This window comes from Nuphar pumila, chromosome 5 (assembly GCF_984573655.1).
Source record: "Nuphar pumila chromosome 5, dmNupPumi1.hap1.1, whole genome shotgun sequence".
Lineage (NCBI taxonomy): Eukaryota > Viridiplantae > Streptophyta > Magnoliopsida > Nymphaeales > Nymphaeaceae > Nuphar > Nuphar pumila.
Window position 1 is genome coordinate 114,863,291 of NC_143253.1, and position 21,160 is coordinate 114,884,450.

General features: G+C 37.4%; 1 protein-coding gene across 1 annotated transcript in view; it reads left to right on the top strand.

The window, feature by feature from the left end:
• LOC149838245 (transcriptional corepressor SEUSS-like) overlaps positions 1-21,160 on the top strand; it is a 29,763-nt gene that overhangs the window by 3,814 nt on the left and 4,789 nt on the right. Inside the window, exons 5-9 of the mRNA XM_090006470.1 lie at positions 10-224; positions 346-414; positions 5,389-5,483; positions 12,925-13,018; positions 13,441-13,510. Of these exons, the coding sequence (XP_089862596.1) occupies positions 10-224; positions 346-414; positions 5,389-5,483; positions 12,925-13,018; positions 13,441-13,510 (543 nt within the window). The remainder of the gene's footprint in view (positions 1-9; positions 225-345; positions 415-5,388; positions 5,484-12,924; positions 13,019-13,440; positions 13,511-21,160) is intronic.

Genomic DNA, 21,160 nt, shown 5'->3' on the forward strand with positions numbered 1-21,160 from the left:
TTTGTTCAGAGACAACTGTGGAGGTGTTGCCAAGACTATGTAAAATCAAATATGACAGCGGAACTTTGGAAGAACTTCTATACGTAGACATGCCTCGTGAGTATCAAACACCATCTGGTCATATTGTCTTGGATTATGGAAAGGCAGTCCAGGAAAGTGTGTTTGAGCAACTGCGTGTAGTACGTGATGGACAACTTAGGGTTGTTTTCTCTATGGATCTAAAGGTATGGTTTTTAGAAGAGATTCGGTCATAATGTCTTGCTATATTATTTTTAATCTTTTTCTTAATAAGCATAAAATTTTATATGACCATAATGATTTCATTTCTTTTCTGTTATCTACTAGATATGCTCTTGGGAGTTTTGTGCACGACGCCATGAGGAGCTTATCCCTCGAAGACTGATATTATCTCAGGTCTTGTCTGATTTCACTATGTAATTATGATACTTTTGGCAGTTATTGTTTTACCTATCTCTAATAACATTAGTGGAAAAGAGCAACAATCTGTTACAAACAAAAAACTCCTTATGGTAGTAAAGTGAGAAGACCACTATTGTGGTGTTTGAATACCTTTAAGCATGAAATTAGCTTCTACATTTTTATTTGGTATGTTCATCAACACTTCATGTCAAGCGTGTTTTTGTAGTGTCTTGTGCCCATCTCCATGTCTATGCGACATAGGTACTGGATACTCATGGGTATGGGTGAACCGGGTTTCAGACCTTTCCTGTCTTATTTATCCACTTTATAATCTAGCCAACTTATGGTCAATGTGCAGATTATTTACCCGTGAAGGGTAATGAGAAAAATTGTAAAATGGATTGCAAACTTTTTATAATCCCCTTTGTATCTTGTACAGTTGTTCCCCACATCCACACACCTTACATATGTGACATAGTACCTGTCAAATCTCGAGAATTTTTTTGTAAATGGAACTGGTAAATTATTAGTTTTAGTTTTTGTTCCTGTGCCTTTGGTTCAAGTAGCCACTAATTGTTACATCCTCATGTGAAGATGAGTGCAAGAAGGAGGCAGTATGAGCACAATCAACAAGTTCATTCATGTGAATAGACAAATGTATGTCAGTGTGGCACATGAGGTAGTAAACTTACTGGGTCAGAATGTTGTAAACTCCTTTACTATCATCGTCCTGGAGAGAATGAGGTTTAGCTCTAATGGCTTTGCTTCTCAGTTCTCCATCGTTGGTGCTTTCAATCCCATTTTGCATTATGTTTAAACCCTCATTGCTGTAACTTAGTGCCCAAAAATATGAATGCCTTTATTATGGACCTTTTATGTGCAGTCTTCCTTTAAATCTCCATCTAGGAAGCCGTGTTTAACATGAAGTTAATATAAATTCCATCCATAAGAAAGTGCTAAGGATAAAACAACTCTTACTATGATAATTTTCATGGCGGGTTTAAATGTTTCTACATAGTTTAAACTGCATTTCTGGGTATATCCTTAAGCAACAAATCTCGCCTTGTACCTTTCAATAGTCCCATCAGACTTATATTTATACTTTATTAGACCCATTTGCACTCAACAACATTCCTAACTTTGGATCTCGGCATAGTATCCCAAATCTTATTATAACGCATTGCCTTTGTTCCAGCCCGCCATGTGGGAATCACCATGTGCCGCACAGCGTTTTCAATTAAGCCCGTGACAGCCTCCATCTGTCCAGTGATGGCACTCACTCACATTTTATCTTTTGTTAACTCATTGTAGTTACTAGGTTCTAGTAAAATCTTTGTACTCATGAGAAAATCATTCATAGGATATCCATATGTTAATAAGATGCCCTTCATACGTCAACCTTAATCCTTCATGTGCTGATGCTTCTTGCCCTTGTGATAATCTTCATACATATCGGTGTCTGCTGCTTGGGCTTGTTCCTAACTTGAGCTTGTGTCATTCCCAAGCCAGACCTGCTTTGAACGATTGGCATAAATCTCCAATTTTTTATTTTGTACTGGCAGCTTATAAGGAGATTGCTGCATACTTTCGGCATGCATATCATTAGAACTGCTCTTCATCTTTCATTATTTAGCTCTTCATTTGGTTAGGACTTTTCAAAATCTTCTCCTAGATTGCGAGAGATTGACCACTACTCTTCTCTGACTTCCTTGCTAACTTCTTTGGGCTTATCATCTGCATTTAAAAAAAAGGCTCCTTTTCTGATTCAACCTCCGTATTGCTTTCAGGTACCTGTTCTTTTTCTGCATCATCCAGCTTAGGTGGAATGAATAATTTGCGCTCATCAAAAGTCACATGCCTTGATGTTAGTATCCTTTAAGGCCTTGGAGAATAGCATCTATATCCCTTATAACTATCAAGATGCCACATAAAAATACATGGCTCAGATTTAGGATCAAACTTTCTTCTTTTAGATTCATCAATATGCATCCATACTTTCTTCTTTTAGACTCATCAATATGCATCCATACCAACACACAGCTTCTGAGATGTAAATATTCAAGCACTTTGGTAGTGAACGTCTCATATGGTATCATTTGGCAGTCTATTAATCAAACATGCTGCCATATAGGATGTTTCAATTCAAATCTAAGAACTCCACTAGTGAATGTAAGGACATGACCAATTGAGTAACATATTGGTGTTTCCTTTTCAGCCCTTCATTTTGTTGTAGAGTATGTGCACAGGATATTTATTGATCTATGCCATTGTCCCTTAAGTAGCTTTTAAAAGAAACTAATGAATATTCTCCCTCCTCCATCACTACAAAGAAAGGCGATGCCTTTTTGCTATAATGATTTTCAATCTTAAACTTCGTAAAGGTCTCATGTACCCTGGATTTATTTCTCAAGAAAAACAAGTTAATTTATAGTAAATCATCGACATACACCACATGATAACAGAACCCAGAAAGGGAAGGAACTGGAGCTGGTCCTGACATTGTTATGTGTTAATTCAGGACTAAAAGAAAATCTTTTAGTGCTTTTAATAAATGGTAAATAAACATGCCTTTCTAACTGACATCTGTAACTTAAGTATCATCAAGCCAACAAACATAACTAGAACTCCCTACTACAATGACCTAATCTATGATGCCTAATAGATGCATCATTATTGACTAATGAAGCAAGAACCTGGAGCTTTTTTGAGGGATTGTCTAGGATATAGAATTCTTTGCACTACAATCCATTAGCATTCATTTGCTGCTGTTGATAAATCTTTCAAGAAAACAAAATTGGGTAAAGAAGGATAGATTATTTTCGCGAGACATCTGAGACACAAAAATATGATTTCTTTGGAAGCTAGAAACCAAAAAGACATTACAAATAGTATTGAGACCTCAAAATTTAAGATTAACCACTCCCATATGTGTAATGGGATCACTGACACATCTCCAATAATAATAGAACCACAACCTTTGTAAGGACAAGGTTTATATTACTACAACAGGGGCAAACAAAGGGCAGTAGCCTTGGTCTCTAGAGTTGGCAGTAAACCACAACCATCATTATTAAAGGCTCTGTCATAATCTCCATGCCTCTTAGTGGCAAGTCCATGACCACCATTATAGTTGTATACTTGTATTGATTGCCATATCTTGCATTCACCCATAGTTATTAGGTTGGCTTCTATGATTTGCTCTCATGCTTCTTCCTCTTCCACAACCATCTCGATTAGAAGCACAATACATCTTGTGTGCTGTATGTGTTACTTTTGTTCTTTTTTCTTCTTTGGAAGACACATTGTTGCAACAAAAGAAGGTGAGGCTTTATAATGGTTCGGTATGGAGTTGTGACATCACACTTATGGGAAAGCTCTTATATTCCTCTCCCAACCCCCACAGTGCGTAGTAGACTTTATGTAAATTTAACACTTGTTGCTGAATCATTTCATGGTGGTCACATATATGTTCTGTTTTATTCAAGTACTTAAACACTAACTTATCCTCTTTGCAGTCAACAAGTCATCTCTTAAATTCATGATGTTCGCTTGGAACACTTGTGCGTACAAAGTTGTGGACTTCATTCCATAATTCTGTTGTCTCTATAACCTGCACAGAATCTCATCTGACAAAGTTGAGTTCCAACCTTTGAGACCCTAGTCTTTAGTGTGTCAGTCCTTACAAGTTGGATTAGGGATCACAAAGTTCTTAAAGGATCGATCCTCTTTGGTGTTTGTCTAAGATATGAATTGCAATGGTGGAAGTGTCCCATCTAAATGATTCAACAGCTTGATGTACCTCATACCACAACCTCTTTCTACAGCGACTAGGATTTTTCCAGGGTAAATTTGACTCGGATTTTCTTGAAGTTATAGAAGAAGCACCATCCTTGATTACATAAGAAAATAAAATGCAAAGGCTTGGTCACATAAAATAGGATTAGAATAAAGATAGTAGTATCTGCAAAGAAAGGTTGTTGACATCAGGATGATGTCAGCAGTGTCATACAACTGACATCAGCAATCTCACAGCGGTCAACAACAGCCATATGGATGGATTCAACTGACTATTGATGTGTCACTGATCTCAGGCCAGCAGCTTGCCAGGAGTGAAAAGAAAGAAAAGAAGAAAGAGGAAGGAGAAGGAAAGGAAGAAAGAAAAGTTGTAAGGTAGAGAAAAAATATTAGGTCAAAAGACTAACCCAGAAGGATGCTTCAACCACGATCAGTGGATGGCATGAGAAAGGAAGCGATCGTGGTGTTCTGATGCTATGAAAATCAATGACAGCACATGGAAGGAATAAGAGAAACCATGGAACATGATCCCGGATTCTCTCACAGGTTTGGGAGAACCTACTTATTCTCATTAATATATAAAAGTTAAAACCCTAGAAGGGCAAAATTACAATTAAGGGTACAACTTATCTTAACATAACAAGTTACAAAGACATCACAAACATAACTAGGACAGCAAGTTACATCAAATTACATCGAAGAAGCAAAGAAAGTAAGTATTACAATGCTGCCCAAGACGGGCTACAACCTGTGTAATGACCAAAATTCCTCTGCAGCCAATGGATTAGTAAAATGATGAAATGACCCTTCTGATCTGACACAACCTAATGTAGATTATGGAGATTATATGGTTCTTTTTTAGATGATATATTTAGTGCTTTTGTAAATTGGAAATTTTGTTGCTAACTATGAGGTTGTCCATTTTCTAGAACCATTCTATATGCTAGAGAGGATTGTACTACCTATCATATTATTTTTCTTGAAAGTCCTGGCTGTCTTCTGTTATGTTTTTGACTCGCAAGAGGGATTTTATTTCTTTTATCTGATCCATCTTTTTAAAGTCTACAAGAAATGTTTTGTGGAATTTGGTATCTCTCACATTTTATTTCTAATACATTTTGTTATATTACTGTATGTGATGAAGGTGTTATTGATGTTTGCGATTATGTATAGGTTAGCCAGCTTGGTGCAGTGACTCAGAAATACCAGGTGTCCACTCAAAATGGATCGAGTCTTTCTGCCCAAGAATTGCAAAACAGCTGCAATATGTAAGGCATACCTCATTGAGATTGTGGTGGAATTTACCGAAGTTCATTTCTTGTTAATGTTTCCTGGGTATATTGTTTAATATTTCTCTCTCTCTCTCTCTCTCTGTGTGTGTGTGTGTGTGCTTTGGTTCACTGAATCTGGAATTAGAACCAGAGCTCATAGGTTTTCTTTAATTAGTTTTCAAGAATGACACCTTTTTTACTCTTCTTTTTCTTGTTTTGTCTTCCATTCCTGCTACACTTACGCACCATCTCTGAATGCATGTGCATTGTGCACATGCAACCCACACTGATATCGTCCGCTGCTAGACTCTCCTTCAATCCATACTATTTTTTTTCATGCTTTATGATGCCATCCTCTGGAATTTATGTTTTTGGTACTGTGTTGATCTAGTGTATTTATGATATCCACTTGATCTAGCAGATAATGGCTGTTAGTTCGAGTTTTTTTCTTCTTTTCTTTTGTACTTCATATGCTAATACACAAGGGACTATTCCCTTATGTGAGGTGATTATTCATTCTCTTTAATGTTGTCTAGATATTGCAAGACTGATTTCCACATAAACTATTTAGTCCTTGCAACAGTGAGTTTCAATGAGATTTCTCTTGTAACCTCTCTTGACATCCTTTTTAATAAATGTTAACTCATTCATGGCTGAATTTAGATATCTTCTACATTGGGTTGAGAGGCTTAAAGCCTCACCATTCCCTTTCTACGCATTTCTTTTACATGCTGCATTTTCCGCAACTCCTTACCCTTTTGTTTTTTATTTTATTGGTTCCTATTTTAAACTAGGACATAGATGTTTCTTGATAGCTTGTAAATTTTTTTGTGAGGTGATTATGCATTCTGTTGCACTTGTCTTCTATGTGGAAATTTTGAAATGTGACCTTCACTAGATTTGGAGAATGCACGCCAAATGGTCCAGAGGACCTAGTTTGCAGAGAGAATTGTTGGAGTTCGATGTTTGTTGTATTTCAGTAACGATAAAGCTGACTGGTGCTCATATCTTGTGCTGGCTAATTATTGGAAACAGAATCATAGAGGAAAACCCAAAAACCCTCAAGATTACACAATGTTAACAGAAATAAAGGAGCTTATAAATATTCTTTTTGTTGCTTTTTAAAGCAAATCACTAAAAGGGAGTTTATGAATGTTTTGTTCTTGGAAGTTGTTCCTTGTGTTAAATATCAACACTCACTTGGTGATTGTGGGTTCCTATTTTGAAATTAATGCACCTAATGCAAGGTATCCATCTACAACCATCAAACTACTCCATCTATAGTGAGAGGGATGAGAATGTTCATTTCTCTATTAAAACCACATAAACTACCCTGTTGGAACAATGAGTGATGTAATGAAAAGAGGCGGAAGCACCAATAGAGCAAAAAGGTCACTCTTTAAGAGTGACTACAAGATCCAAGAACACAAACACCAAATGTGCACACACACAACTCACAAATATAGAAAATGACTTAAAGTCATAAGTTGGATTTATTGAAGAAAGGAAGAGAAGGGTGTAAAAACCCATACATTTAAGAGGGGAACACCTCCTCTATTTATAGAGGAGGAGAGAACAAGAAGGGACCACAAGGGGGCTCCCTTGTAGTCGTTGGGAGCCCCCAACGACTACTAGAGTGGGGGTCCTTGTGGTTCAAACAAAAAGCAAAAAAGAAAAAAAGGAAAAAGAAAAAGAAAATACAAAAATATAAAAAGTACATTTGACAGTTTTACAAGAATACCCCTATCGGGTATTTCACTAAAAGCAATATGTATATATATACATATATACTTATATATATACGAATGTATATATATATATATATATATATATATATATATATATATATATATATATATATATATATATATATATATATATATATATATATATATATATATAACACGCCCCCTCAAACTTTACGGGGAGAAGACCGAAAGTTTGCTAAGGAGGAACATAAATCGTGGAGTTGGAAGCGCTTTGGTGAAGAAGTCAGCTAGCTGATATTCTGAAGCAACATATGGTAATAAGATAGTCCCTCTGAGATATTCGTCTCGAACATAATGGCAATCCATCTCGATATGCTTTGTCCGCTCATGAAAGGTGTGATTGCTGGCAATGTATATCGCACTTTTGTTATCACAGCAGAGCTTGGTAGGAGTGAAAATGAGGACGCCCATGTCAGCAAGGAGACTTCTGAGCCATACGATTTCCATAGTTGTCATCGCCATAGCCCGATACTCAGCTTCAGTAGATGATAAGGAGACCTTCTGCTGCTTCTTGCATCTCCACGAGATGAGAGATTCACCTAAAAAAATACAAAGACCCGTAATTGAGATACGATCATTGGGATTTCCTCCCCAGTCAGCATCAGTAAAAGCAGTCAATTCAAGAGATGAGGAAGATGATAAGAAGAGTCCCTTGAAGATGGTATTTTTGATATATCGCACAATTCTCATTACGGCTGCCATATGAACCGTGGTAGGTGCGTGCTGGAACTGGCTCGCTGCATGAACCGCATGAGCTATGTCAGGACGGGTGATGGAAAGATAGGTGAGGGATCCAATTAATTGACGGTAGGGAGTTGGATCTTCAAGAAGAACACCATCTTCAAGTCTTAGTTTCGCATTGATAACTTCGGGAGTCTCAACTTTCTTTTCATCAGATATTCCTGATTTGGTACAAATTTCAGCAGCTAACTTCATTTGAGATAAGATGTATCCACGTTCGGAATAAGCCACTTCAATTCCTAAAAAATATCGCAAATAACCAAGGTCAGGCATATCAAAGGTATCTTTTAGCATAGACTTAACATCATTTACTCCTTTTTTGTCATTCCCAGTGATGATCATATCATCAACATACAACAGAAGCATGATAATGGAGTCACCTGTCCTTTTAACAAAAAGAGCAGTGTCAGTATAGCAAGAAGAAAAACCTAAATTGATTAATACATTACTAAACCTGTCATACCAAGCTTTAGGAGCTTGCTTAAGTCCATATAAAGCCTTTTTTAATTTCAAAATTTTTCCATTTAAATTCATACCTGAAGGTGGTTCCATATAAACTTCTTCATTTAAATTGCCATTCAAGAAGGCATTTTTAACATCAAGTTGAAAGATAGGCCATTTTTTAACAGAAGCTATAGCAATAAGGGCTCGAACACTAGTCATTCGAGCAACTGGGGCAAAAGTTTCATCATAGTCTACCCCATACTCTTGGGCATATCCTTTGGCAACCAACCTAGCCTTGTATCTTTCTAATGAACCATCACTCTTAGTTTTTACTTTAAACACCCATCTACATCCAATGGGTTCCTTGCCATTGGGAGGATCAATGATTTCCCAAGTTTGCGCCCTTTTAAGGGCATTAAGTTCAAGTTCCATAGCTTCATTCCAATGAGCATATTGCTTGGCATCATTGTAATGAGATGGTTCGTGAAAGGAGTGAAGGGCAAGAAGACATGCTCGATAATTAAGAGAAAAAGAGTCATAAGAAACAAATCTATTTGGTATATTGAGGATGCGATTTGATCTTCTTTGAGAGGTTTCTTCTATCGACTCATTTTGAGAAAATCTTTCAAGAGCACACGGAGGATTTCTTTCATTCCTTCTAGAGTAGACTTGTATTTGTCTAGACGCATTTTCTTATAAATTTTGATCATTATTTGGATGTTCAACAAGATCTTCATTAAGAGATTCACTAGGATCAACATGATCATCTATGATGTTTTCTTGAGGTAACAAATCAAATAAAAAGGAATAGTCAATATTCTCATTTGGTTGATGCGAAAAACCATTTTCTTCTTCGAGGAATGTGACATCTTTTGAGATATAAAGCTTATTCTTAAGAATGTCAAAACATCGATATCCTTTTTGTTTTTCGCCATATCCTAAGAAAATACATTCAATAGCCCTAGGAGAAAGTTTATCATTTTTGCGAGTTAAAACAAAACATTTACATCCAAAAATTCTTAATCTTTTATAGTCGGGAGACATATTGTAAAGTTTTTCAAATGGAGAAAGATTTTTCAAAGAGGATAAAGGGATTCTATTGATGAGATATGTTGAGGTTAGAACCGCTTCGGCCCAAAAGGATTTTGGGATATTTTTTGAAATCAATAAGGTTCTTGTAGTTTCTATTATGTGCCTATGCTTTCTTTCCGCAAGACCATTTTGTTGCGGAGTGTTGGGACAAGAACGTTGATGACCAATTCCATTTTCTTTTAAGTAATTTTGAAAATCATTAGACATATATTCACCTCTCGAATCGGTCCTAAGAATAGATAGATTTCTCAAAAATTGATTTTTAACCATTGCATGAAATTCTTTAAAAAAAGAGAAGACTTCGGATTTACGACTTAGGAAGTATATCCATGTAAATATAGTGAAGTCATCAATAAAAACCACATAATACGAAAAAACTCCTTTAGACAAGATTGGGGAGGGTCCCCACACATCGGAATGAATAAGTTCAAATGGCCGAGTGGTAAAGTAACTCCTTTGAGGAAACGGAATAGCTTTAGATTTCCCAAAAATGCAATCTTTACAAGTCATGTGATTGTCTTTACAAGTATTGCTCAAAAAAGGGAAAAGAGACATTTTTACAAAATTTGGATGACCAAGTCTCTCATGCCAAATTCCAATACTTTTGTCTTTAACAAGATTGCAAGATGACTTAGATGGAAGCGTCAAAAAATCCATAAAATAGAGATCACCCCTTCTATGGCCTTGCCCAATCAGCTTTCCTGACTGGAGATCCTGCACGGTGCAATCTTTAGGTGAGAAAGAGACTTGGCATCCATGGTCGGTGATTTGAGAAACGGAAAAGAGATTTAAATTAATTTTTGGGACGACTCTTACTTTAGGAACAAAAAGGTTTTGAGATTTTTTGAAGTCAAGAGTTCCAATACTTTCAATTTTCAATAACGTTCCATCGGCCGTTGAAACATAGGAAGACATGGGTTCGAAAAAAACATTTGAAAGAGAGATTTTATGAGATGTCATATGAAAAGAAGCACCAGAGTCTAGTATCCACATACCTGGAGGTGATGAAGAGTAGGCGATGGCGGCACCGGATGTTGAAGGAGAAGACTTGAGAAGATGTTGGAGAACTTCAGAGATATGATTAAGAGTTTCTTTGATATCTCCTTCTTTAGTACTTTCTTCTTTCTTTGGAGAACTTTCTCCAACCGCGGCAACCTTTCCTTTAAGCTTTGGACAAACCGGTCTAATATGCCCCGGTTCATTACAATAGTGGCATATAATTCCCTTTCTAGGCCCATTACTATTTTTGTTAAAATGGGGAGGTCTATAAGCTTTAACATTCGATCCGGGCCTATTAACGGCCAAAACTTCATCACTCCTAATGCTCAAGCCAAGTCGAGTTTCTTCTTGACATATCTCGGCAAGGGCATCTTCAATAGGTAGGGCTTTGCTTCTATGGATGAGAGATGCCCTTGTTCGAATTCCGGGCGAAGACCATGAAGGAATTGAAAAAAGTGCTCCTTTTTCAATTTGTTCCCTTCTTAGTTCAATATCTTGTGGAGCAACCCATTTGGGTTCAAGAAGGGCAAGCTCATCCCAAAGAGGGGTTAGAGAGCTAAAATAGTCCTGGACACTCATATCCATTTGTTTGGTGGAACGAATTTTTTCTTGACAAAAAAATTGCCGAGCAAGATCCTTTTGGGTATACATACCCTTAAGGAAAAACCAAGCCTCATTGGCTCTTCTAAATTTGGCAATATTGGCACAATTTTTAAGGTCTACATTGTTCATAAACCATGCCAAAATTTTGGCATGGTTACTTTCCCAATCCTCAATTTTGGATTGATGTTTATTAATGGCTTTGATGCGTTCATCGCCATCTAAAGCCTTTTCAACTTCATTTTCAATTTTGGTAAGAACAAGAGAGGGTTCGGGAGTAGTTCCCATAACAAAGCCCCAAAGTTTCTTACCTCTTAGATGATTTTTCATAGCGGAGGCCCACATGAGATAGTTGGACCCATTTAGCTTGAAAGAGAGCTCCACTTTAGAGTCACGTTCCATCGGCACCAAATATACTTCCTTTCTTCAAAACTTTGAGAGGCACGCTTTCCAAGATGGCAAAAGAGAAGCCCAATCACCAACCGAGCTCTGATACCATGTAATGAAAAGAGGCGGAAGCACCAATAGAGCAAAAAGGTCACTCTTTAAGAGTGACTACAAGAGCCAAGAACACAAACACCAAATGTGCACACACACAACTCACAAATATAGAAAATGACTTAAAGTCATAAGTTGGATTTATTGAAGAAAGGAAGAGAAGGGTGTAAAAACCCATACATTTAAGAGGGGAACACCTCCTCTATTTATAGAGGAGGAGAGAACAAGAAGGGACCACAAGGGGGCTCCCTTGTAGTCGTTGGGAGCCCCCAACGACTACAAGAGTGGGGCCCCTTGTGGTTCAAACAAAAAGAAAAAAAGAAAAAGAAAAAAAGGAAAAAGAAAAAGAAAATACAAAAATATAAAAAGTACATTTGGCAGTTTTACAAGAATACCCCTATCGGGTATTTCACTAAAAGCAATATGTATATATATACTTATATATATATATTAACAGAGTGAATCATACCACACCTAAGGACATTCAATCTTTTAATCTTGGTGGCTGCTTTGCAAGCATGTATGCTTGATGAACTATTTGTTAACATAAGCCTCTTATTGTGTTTATCATTAAAAAATGCAGTTGCTATCTTGCTAGGAGATATACCCTTTTCAATGGAATCATTGAACCTTTGCAGTTGAAACCCATGATTCATTGTCTAGGTTGTTGTCATGCCCTCAAGTTCCCCTGCCTCCTATCATGGCTGGAATATGAAGTCTTTGGAGTGACTTTGGCATCTAAGGAACCCATCTTCGCTCTTTTGAATGCATTATGAATGGGGGAAATGTTCAAGATTTTGAAGTGGTGGATGAAGGCAAACTACATGTCTGTATGGAGTTGCAGTGCTAGATCCTACGGCAATAGGCAAACCCATTTCTGTTACACCATACTAGATGTCTTAGTTTACAGCTTTATGCACAAACTTTACGGACTTTTTACGGCAACCTGAAGACATCCCTTTGATCGACCTATGCTAGACTGCAAACAATAACTTGTGGTCTTTTTCACATATGCTTTGTCTTCTTGTAACAAGTCCTTACTGCTGCCTCTTTTTTGTAATGTACTATTGCTACTTATAATGGAAGTTGTATTTTCTTGTTTTCAGAAAAAGAGTTAATGTTGTTAAAGGAGGCAGAACAATGAAAAGATAGAGTCCACAGTTCAACTGTCTTTTCTTTTTTGGGTTATTTTTTTTATATTATGTGAATTTTCTCCCACCAGGATAGGTTGTATATTGCAAAATATACTGAAAATAGCGGTCGACTGACAAGCTTTGCTTGCACTTGTGCTTTAGGTTTGTTGCAACATCACGTCATTTAGCCAAAGCTATGGAGGTTCCCCTGGTAAATGATTTGGGATACACAAAGCGATACGTCCGCTGCCTTCAGGTTGGCCCTTTTTACAAGTTCAGTTTGCAATTAATGATGACAAATCATGACAGAAATCATATAGGCTGGCTGACACGCCTTAAACCTTTGTGTCTTTTTTGTTGGATGACATCTGATTCAGGTGTCCAATTCGGCTTAATCAAATTCTAATTTCATATAATTTCTGAAATAAAATAATGTTGCGCTTTCTTCTTTTACCAGCTTTGTTTTTCTGATATGATTAGTTTTTAGGATTTTCATGTAGTCAATTGGGAACTTCTATGAGTTGGTAAACAGGTGTTTTCTTTTTTGAAAGAATAGTAAAATGAGCAGCTCTCATTTTACCTTGTAGTTACCATCCAACTTAATCCAACTGCTTTGCACAATATAATATTTTTATCAAACAGGTCGGCTTAATAAAATTCAACATATCTAATGTGCAGATATCAGAGGTAGTTAACAGTATGAAAGATTTGATTGATTATAGCAGAGAAACCAGGACAGGTCCTATGGGTGAGCATTGATACCTTTTCCTTCTAGATATTATATGTATGGTGATGGCTTGTCAGCATGTTGAAGCCAGATTTTTCTTGCATGTTACTTGGTATCCTTGTTTGTGTTTGGGAGATCATAATTTATTGGTTTTATGTTATTTTTCTAAACTAAGTGCTTTTTATCATCTGCTGCTTTTACTTTCATAATACCATGTTTATGTTTAATGTTGTAGCAGCTTTTGATTTGGTGTCATATCTATATATATTTGTTATTTGTCGTTTATTAGGAAAGAATATTGAGAAGAGACAAGCATGTAAAAAATTCAGTGTCACAGATGTGATCTCTGTTATAATGTTATGGTTTATGCTTTTACAACATCCTTCTGTATATACAATGTACAATATGATGGAATTAGAGAATACATGACAGATACCTCAAAACCAACACACTTACGTGATATCACTCAAACTGTAACTCATGATACTGTGGATATCTTGTATTCTAGCAACAATTGTCAATCTTAAGTGTCAGCCTGTTTGGGCAATATTCGGCTGTCTCTTGGTTCTAGTGAGATGCAAGACCATCTTGAGTTACCCACCTTTTCACACTAAAAATGATCATTTCATGTAGTTGGATGCTAGCCTAAAGCTAATAGTACTTAGGCAATGCATTATGAGTTGTCCATTTCGCTTCTTAAAACTGATTCAGGATCCATGATACAACATGCCTGTCACTCCTAGTGTTTCACACTTTCTTTGAGTAATGTTTTCTTTCTTTCTTTTGCCCAAAGTTGTGGCCAAAAAATGTACATTGTCCTAATACAGATGTTTGGACGTGGGATGTTTGTTCTCTGATTGATTGCTTGGGGTTGCTCTGATGTATCAGAAACCTTTTGTTGGCTCCAAAAGGTTAAGGGCTTTTCTACAAAATAAGATTTCTTGTTTGGTATAGCTTCAAAATTTTTATCATTCAACTATCAAGATGAGAGGCTGGTAGTTTTTGTACTTTCACAGAATGCTGGTTATTGTGGCTAAAAAATGTTGAGAAGAGCAGATAGATAAAGGTTAATAAAATATAGGCTATGTCACATGGGTGCGGGTGCGGGGATGTGGCACTTCCAAAAATCCCAGGTGCGGGGGTGCGGCAGGGGGCAAAAATGTAAAAAAAAAATTATATATATATATATATATATATAATTTTGAAGTTTTAACAGTTTAACATTTAACACAGTTAACATTGTCATAATATCATTTATCATGCATGCCAGTATATCAACCTAAATATCAAATTATCAATCAAATAAGTAAAGCAATTACATAAATCAACCTAAATATCAATCAAATAAACAAAGCATAAAAGAACTAAATTACATACTAAAGTATATCCTGATGAAGTAATGAATGTTAATAATTTTCTTTTTCATCATCAAATGCATCATTAGAAGGAATAATGGGCTCAGCTAAATCCATGTTTGTTATGTTGAAATCATGCTCTCCCTCGAAGTCACACTCTTCTGGGTTTACATCCCAAAATTTGGATGTTCCTTGTCTGCGTTAAAAACCCAATTTGAAAATGTTAAATACAATACAAATATATTTAAATGAAAAACTAAGAAATAATCAAATAACTAAGAGAGCAAATTAGTACTTGTATTCATCATTGGTTCGCGAAAGTAAACGAAGATTTGAATGAACATATACTAAATCCTCTGCACGCTTGCCGATGAGTTTGTTTCTCTTTATGTTGTGGATTTGAGAATATGCGCTCAAATTTCTTTCACAACAAGATGAACTAGCATGCTGCGATAGCAATCTTAATGCAAAACGTTGGATAAGAGGTGTTTCTGATTCAAATGTTGACCACCATGTGATAGGATCTATATTATCTTTTTCTCTCGCGAATAATGCCGGTCCATATAATCTCGAAGATGAAAATTTTTCAAACTCTTGTGTGACTTGATGTAGAAGATATGCTTCTGAAAAAAATCTTGTCATACACATATTTATATATCTTGATAGCTCTGGGTCTAAATTTGGAGGGACACGACCAATAGCACCAGCCCACCACTTATTTGCATAATATTTTGGATTAAGAGAATGTGTCATGCAATGTAAAGGAGTGTTGCTCTTATCCCATCTTTTGATTAAAATTGAATGAATATAATTAAAAAAATCTGAATTATCCAATGTAAGATTTTTTTCTTCACGCTTGAAAACTATAACTTGTATTTTTTCAATCATATTATCCCACATTTCATAAACTTTGTGAATCATGGGCTCATCCTTATCAGCTTCTTTTAAAATTTCCCAAATAGGTTGCGTAAATTGAAGAAAGTATACCAATCTGTCCCAAAACTCATCATCAAGAATGAATTTTTTAATTTCTTGGGCCTTGATATCATCATCAGCACGATAGAATGTCCAATTTTCATCAGTCACCATGTTAATCAAAGCATTCTTCACTCTTTTTATCCTCTTTACCATCATAATGATTGACGCAAAGCATGTTTCAGCGACCTTCAACAATTTCAAGTCAGAATGCCTATTAAATATAGCATTAGCACGATGGTGGTTAACAACAAAATTCCTAATGCTTTTGACATTTCTTTCTAAATCTTCAATCCATGAACATAAAGCATATGCTTGTGAATTTTCTTCTTCTTTGGGGTTGCAGATGCTCTTTAGGGTTAGATTTAAGTTGTCTGCTATACAGGGAGTACAAAAAATATGAGGGTACTCACTCTCCAAACTCTGCACTTTTACAAATGGGAGCGTTATTTATAATGATTTGTACCACTTTTTGATCACCCACTTCTTTTATCACTTCTATAAACAATCCTTTCGAATACTCTGCATTTTTATATTCCCCAGATACATGAACTGCTTTCAAGAATATTGGGTCACTAAGCGAACAATTAATGAAATTGATTAATGGACGCCTTTGAATATCTGTCCATTCATCAGACACAATAAAAACTCTATTTTGCTCCCATGAATATTTTTTAATCTCCAGCAACCTCTCCACATTTGCCCTCTCTTCTGCAAGAAGTGTGGTTCGATTTTTTTCTGAACTTGGAGGCACATAACCACTCAAATTACAATTTGCCAAAGATGTCACTAAATCCTTCTAGCCTCATTAAATGGGAGTGAACCAGAATAAAAATACCTCCCAACTTTTCTATCCAATTTTTATCTTTCATATATATTGAATGATGCTTGTATCGTTCATCTACCTCCTACATTGACTTATTTTTTTTTTTCAGCATCTTCTTAGTGACTTTCAAATGACACACTAACTGCACAAGAATCGGCCATTGCCTTTCTCTTCTCATATTCTTCTTGTATTGTCTTCGCATTGCCTCATCAACTTTTCTGCAAGCTGAAATGCCATGTCCTGGTATCTTCAACAAATGAGTCTTCACTCTTGTGTAAGACCCAACAAAATCTCTTTCGCAGAGCTTGCATCGAAAGCTCTTGTTTCCACCACCTCCTTCTCCAGTTTTTGCAAGTTTATCTACATGTACCCATAGTGACCCCACATCATCAATCTCACTGCAACTATCAACAAAACTAGCAGCAAAACTCACATGCTGGGATGAGGATGACACAAGTCCTTTCCTTTTATTCGTCATTTTTGTCCTGAAAAAAAAAATACATTCAAAATTTTAAATCAATTATACAGACTGACGTTATCTTGAAATAAAATCACCAAGGAGGAGGGATCTGCCCCTCCCCTCCCAAAAACAAGGAGGGACTCACCCCCTCCCCTGCCAAAAACAAGGAGCAGGGACGAGGGCTCGACCCCCTCCCCTGCCGAAAACAGAGGGAGCAGGGGGGACTCAACCCCTCCCCTGCCGACCCAACAAGAGGGCGAGAGGGGGTGGGGTGGGCTCGGCCCCTCCCCTTCCGAAAACAGAGGGAGCAGGGGGGGCTCAGGCCCTCCCCTGCCGACCCAATAAGAGAGCGAGAGGGGGGGGGGGGGGGGGGCTCCCCTGAAATCAAAAGGAGCAGGGTGCTCCCCTGAAATCAAAAGGAGCAGGGTGGGGGGCTTGGCCCCTTCCCTGCCAAAAACAAAGGGAGCAGGGGGGGCTCAACCCCTCCCCTGCAGACCCAACAAGAGAGCGAGGGGGGGCTCGGCCCCTCCCCTGCCGAAAACAGAGGGAGTAGGGGGGGCTCAGCCCCTCCCCTGCCGACCCAACAAGAGAGCAAGTGAGGGGGGGGGGGGGGGGGCTCGGCCCCTTCCCTGTCGACCCAACAAGAGAAAGAGAGGGCGCATGGGGGGCTCGACCCCTCTCCTGCCGACACAACCAGAGAGCGAGAGGGATGTACCTGCGATGAGGGAGAGGAGGAGCTTAGGAGGTGGCGTCGGGAGGAGAGGGCTTGAGTTGCGCGGGGAGAGGAGAGGAGTGATTTGGGCAAAAAAAATTGTCCTAATCACTCCTTTTCATCGATTTTTTTTAACGCCCGAAATGTGGATGAAAATGACCCTGGGTGCGTTGACCGCACCCAGGGTCGTGTTGACAGCACCCGGTGCCGCACCCGCATCGCGTTGACGCGGGTGCGGCACCTGCTTTTCCGAGTCCCTGTTACTTAGAATATAGGGTGTCTACCATGATGACATATCCAACTAATGAATTCACTAAAACATGTGGTTAAGAGATATTTTTGCTCTTTGATAACACAATCTACTACAATGTTTATGGTTCGGCAATATCTTTGCCATTTGATAACATCTACAAGAAGTTAGATAATCATGCACTTCTGCATGTGAATATTATGAAAGTGCTACTGGTGATATATGGTATTTTTCCCTAACCCTAGATGCTTCTGCAATCACTACTGCCAGTGCTGTATATGCGGCTATGGTGTTGAAATGAGTAGCCTTTCTAAAATATTGAAGGAAGAGAAGCCCCCACTCCAATCTCCAAGAAACCAAAGACACACTTTTTGAGGCACCCGAAAATACGAAGAATCACACGATCTTCTATCTTCAACCAAGCTTTGATACCATGTAAAATTGTCTTCAATGAGACAATACACATTCAAGAACTAATTCCTCACAAGAGATGTGCACAAAGGCATTCAAAGAACACTTCAACTAGTATGCACAAAGACATAAAACAATACGAACATGCACAAAGGCATGAAATGCCACAATATATTAGGAATAAGAAAAACTTGAGCTCTTAAGCTCAAGCTCTTAAGCTTAAGAGAACAAAGAGGGAGAGCCCCTATTTATAGGGGATTACATTGGAGACCTTGGAGGGGATCCAGTGTAGTCGTTGGAGCCCCTCTAACGGTCACAAATGTGACCGTTGGAGGGGTCCAACGTCTACATTGGGCCCCCAAGGTGGAATAAAATAAAGAAAAGAATAAAAAGGAAAAATGAAAAAGATAAAAGAAATGAAAAATAAAATTACAATCATATTCCAAATGAAATATGCATAAAATGTGAAATTACAGAAATACCCTTTTCGGGTATTATAAGCTATATATATATATATATGTATATGTATCTCTCTCTCTATATATATATATATATATACACGTATATATATACATATACAGTAAAAAATAGGATTACATTTTAACAAAGAATGCTTTCTTAAATGGAGATTTAGATGAAGAAGTCTACATTAGTTCTTCCTCAAGGATATTCTGATGCGGAAGAAAGAGTGTACAGGCTAAAGAGAGCATTATATGAGCTTAAGCAAGTTTCACGAGCATGGTGAAAAGTTTAGCACAACCATGAGTTCATTGGGTTTTGAACAAAGTCATTATGATCATGCCTTTTTGTTTCATCATCATGTCATGGGAGGTGTATACTTATTTTGTACGTGGATGACATGATTGTTACAAGTGATGATGTTCAAAAGATTGCAATGACAAAAGAAAAGCTAGCCAAAATATTTGAAATGAAGGATTTGGGGATTTTGAAACACTTTCTTGGCCTTTAGGTTGCTGACTCAAGTCATGAGATTTATTTGGGTCAGCATAAATATGCCACAGAGCTAGTATAAAAAACAAAGCTTGCTAAAGATGCAAAAAAGTGGATTCTCCTATGGAAGCAAATGCAAAACTAAGAACTTTGGATGGGGAAGTATTAAAAACAGAGCTAGTATAAAAAACAAAGCTTGCTAAAGCTTGATTTACTTAATCATCAACAGACCAGATATTTCATACGTTGTGCATGTTGTTAGTCAGTTTATGAGTGCACCAAGATCAATACGTCTGGTTGTAGTGCTAAGGATCATTAGATAGAGATTCAATGCAGTATGGTATGTTCTTTTCTTTTTCTACTTCATGTGATCTTAGAGCATATTGTGATGCTGATTTTGGGGGGATCCACCAAAGATAGACCATCTACATCGAGATTTTGTGTGTTTCTTGGAAGTTTATTGATTTCATGAAAGATCAAGAAACAACAAAAAGTAGAATGTCTACCGCTAAAGCCGAATATAGAGCCATGGCACAAGCGACAACAGAACTTATATGGATCAGATGGTTGTTGGAGGATCTTGGTGTAGACATGCATGAGAAGACTTGACAACATGAGTTCCATTCACATTGTCAAAAATCCTGAATTTCATGAGAGGACAAAGCACATAGAAATTAATCGTCATTTCACCAAACGTGCCTATGAAGATGAAATACCCTTTTTCGCATGTATGAACTAAAGAGTAAGTTGCTGATGTGTTTACCAAAAGTCTTTCACCTTCTCACTTTTAGACATTTCTTTCCAAACTTGGAATGGTTCCGTTAGCATCATCTCAAGTTTGAGGGGGAGTATTAAAATGTAATATAGTTTTCTTATTGTGTGCTATCCCTCATAAGTGTATATAGTTTAATTTATAGGGGTAATTTTGTAATACTATCTTAGGTAGTTGTGAGGTCAACACAATTTTTGTAGTGTAACAAAGAAGTTGTTCCCTTTATAGGGCTGTATTCTCTCATTCTTTAATGGAACACAATATTCATCTTCTTCCTCTTTTGAGTTCCTCTTGAGTTTTCTTTCATGGCTCTTGACATAACTCAGCTGACTTAGTCAATTTGGCAGGTTTTTAGACATTCTATTGCACTTAAATGAATTAACAATTTCTCTTCTACTTGGGAAATTTCTGAAAAGTCTAAGCTAGTCTTGCAAAAGTGAAGATTTAAAAGAAAACTGCATGGTGACCCCAAGGGGTTTGGTGCAACCACTATTCAGGTGGTCAGGGTTCCATTCCCATGAGTGACAGCCCTTTGCATTAATGAGGGCAGCTGAAGCTTGGTGACTCCCTAGGGACAAGGTGTATGGCATGAGTTTGCACTGTTGGGACAACGACCGCAAGCATGGCAGGCTTAGCCAGCACGACTAGGTCTCTGATCCCGTGGGTGGTTTCCCGTCTTTCATGGTAAGAAAAAAGAAAATTGCATGGCAGGTGTATAGTATTTTGATCGTTGTCATCACCATCAATGCTCTCATGGAGTTGAAAGATTGCGCTAGAAAGTGGCAGCATGAAGGTTTGACTTTTGCAGACAAAGGAAAAAGTTCAACAAGTGCAAAGGACTGGGCATGGTTAAATAAATGGAATATTGAAACTCAGAAGAACAAATATGATGATGTGACCATGCAGAAAGTTTTTTTTAATTTTCAGAAAAGAAAGCTATTGATAAAAGAAATATGGTG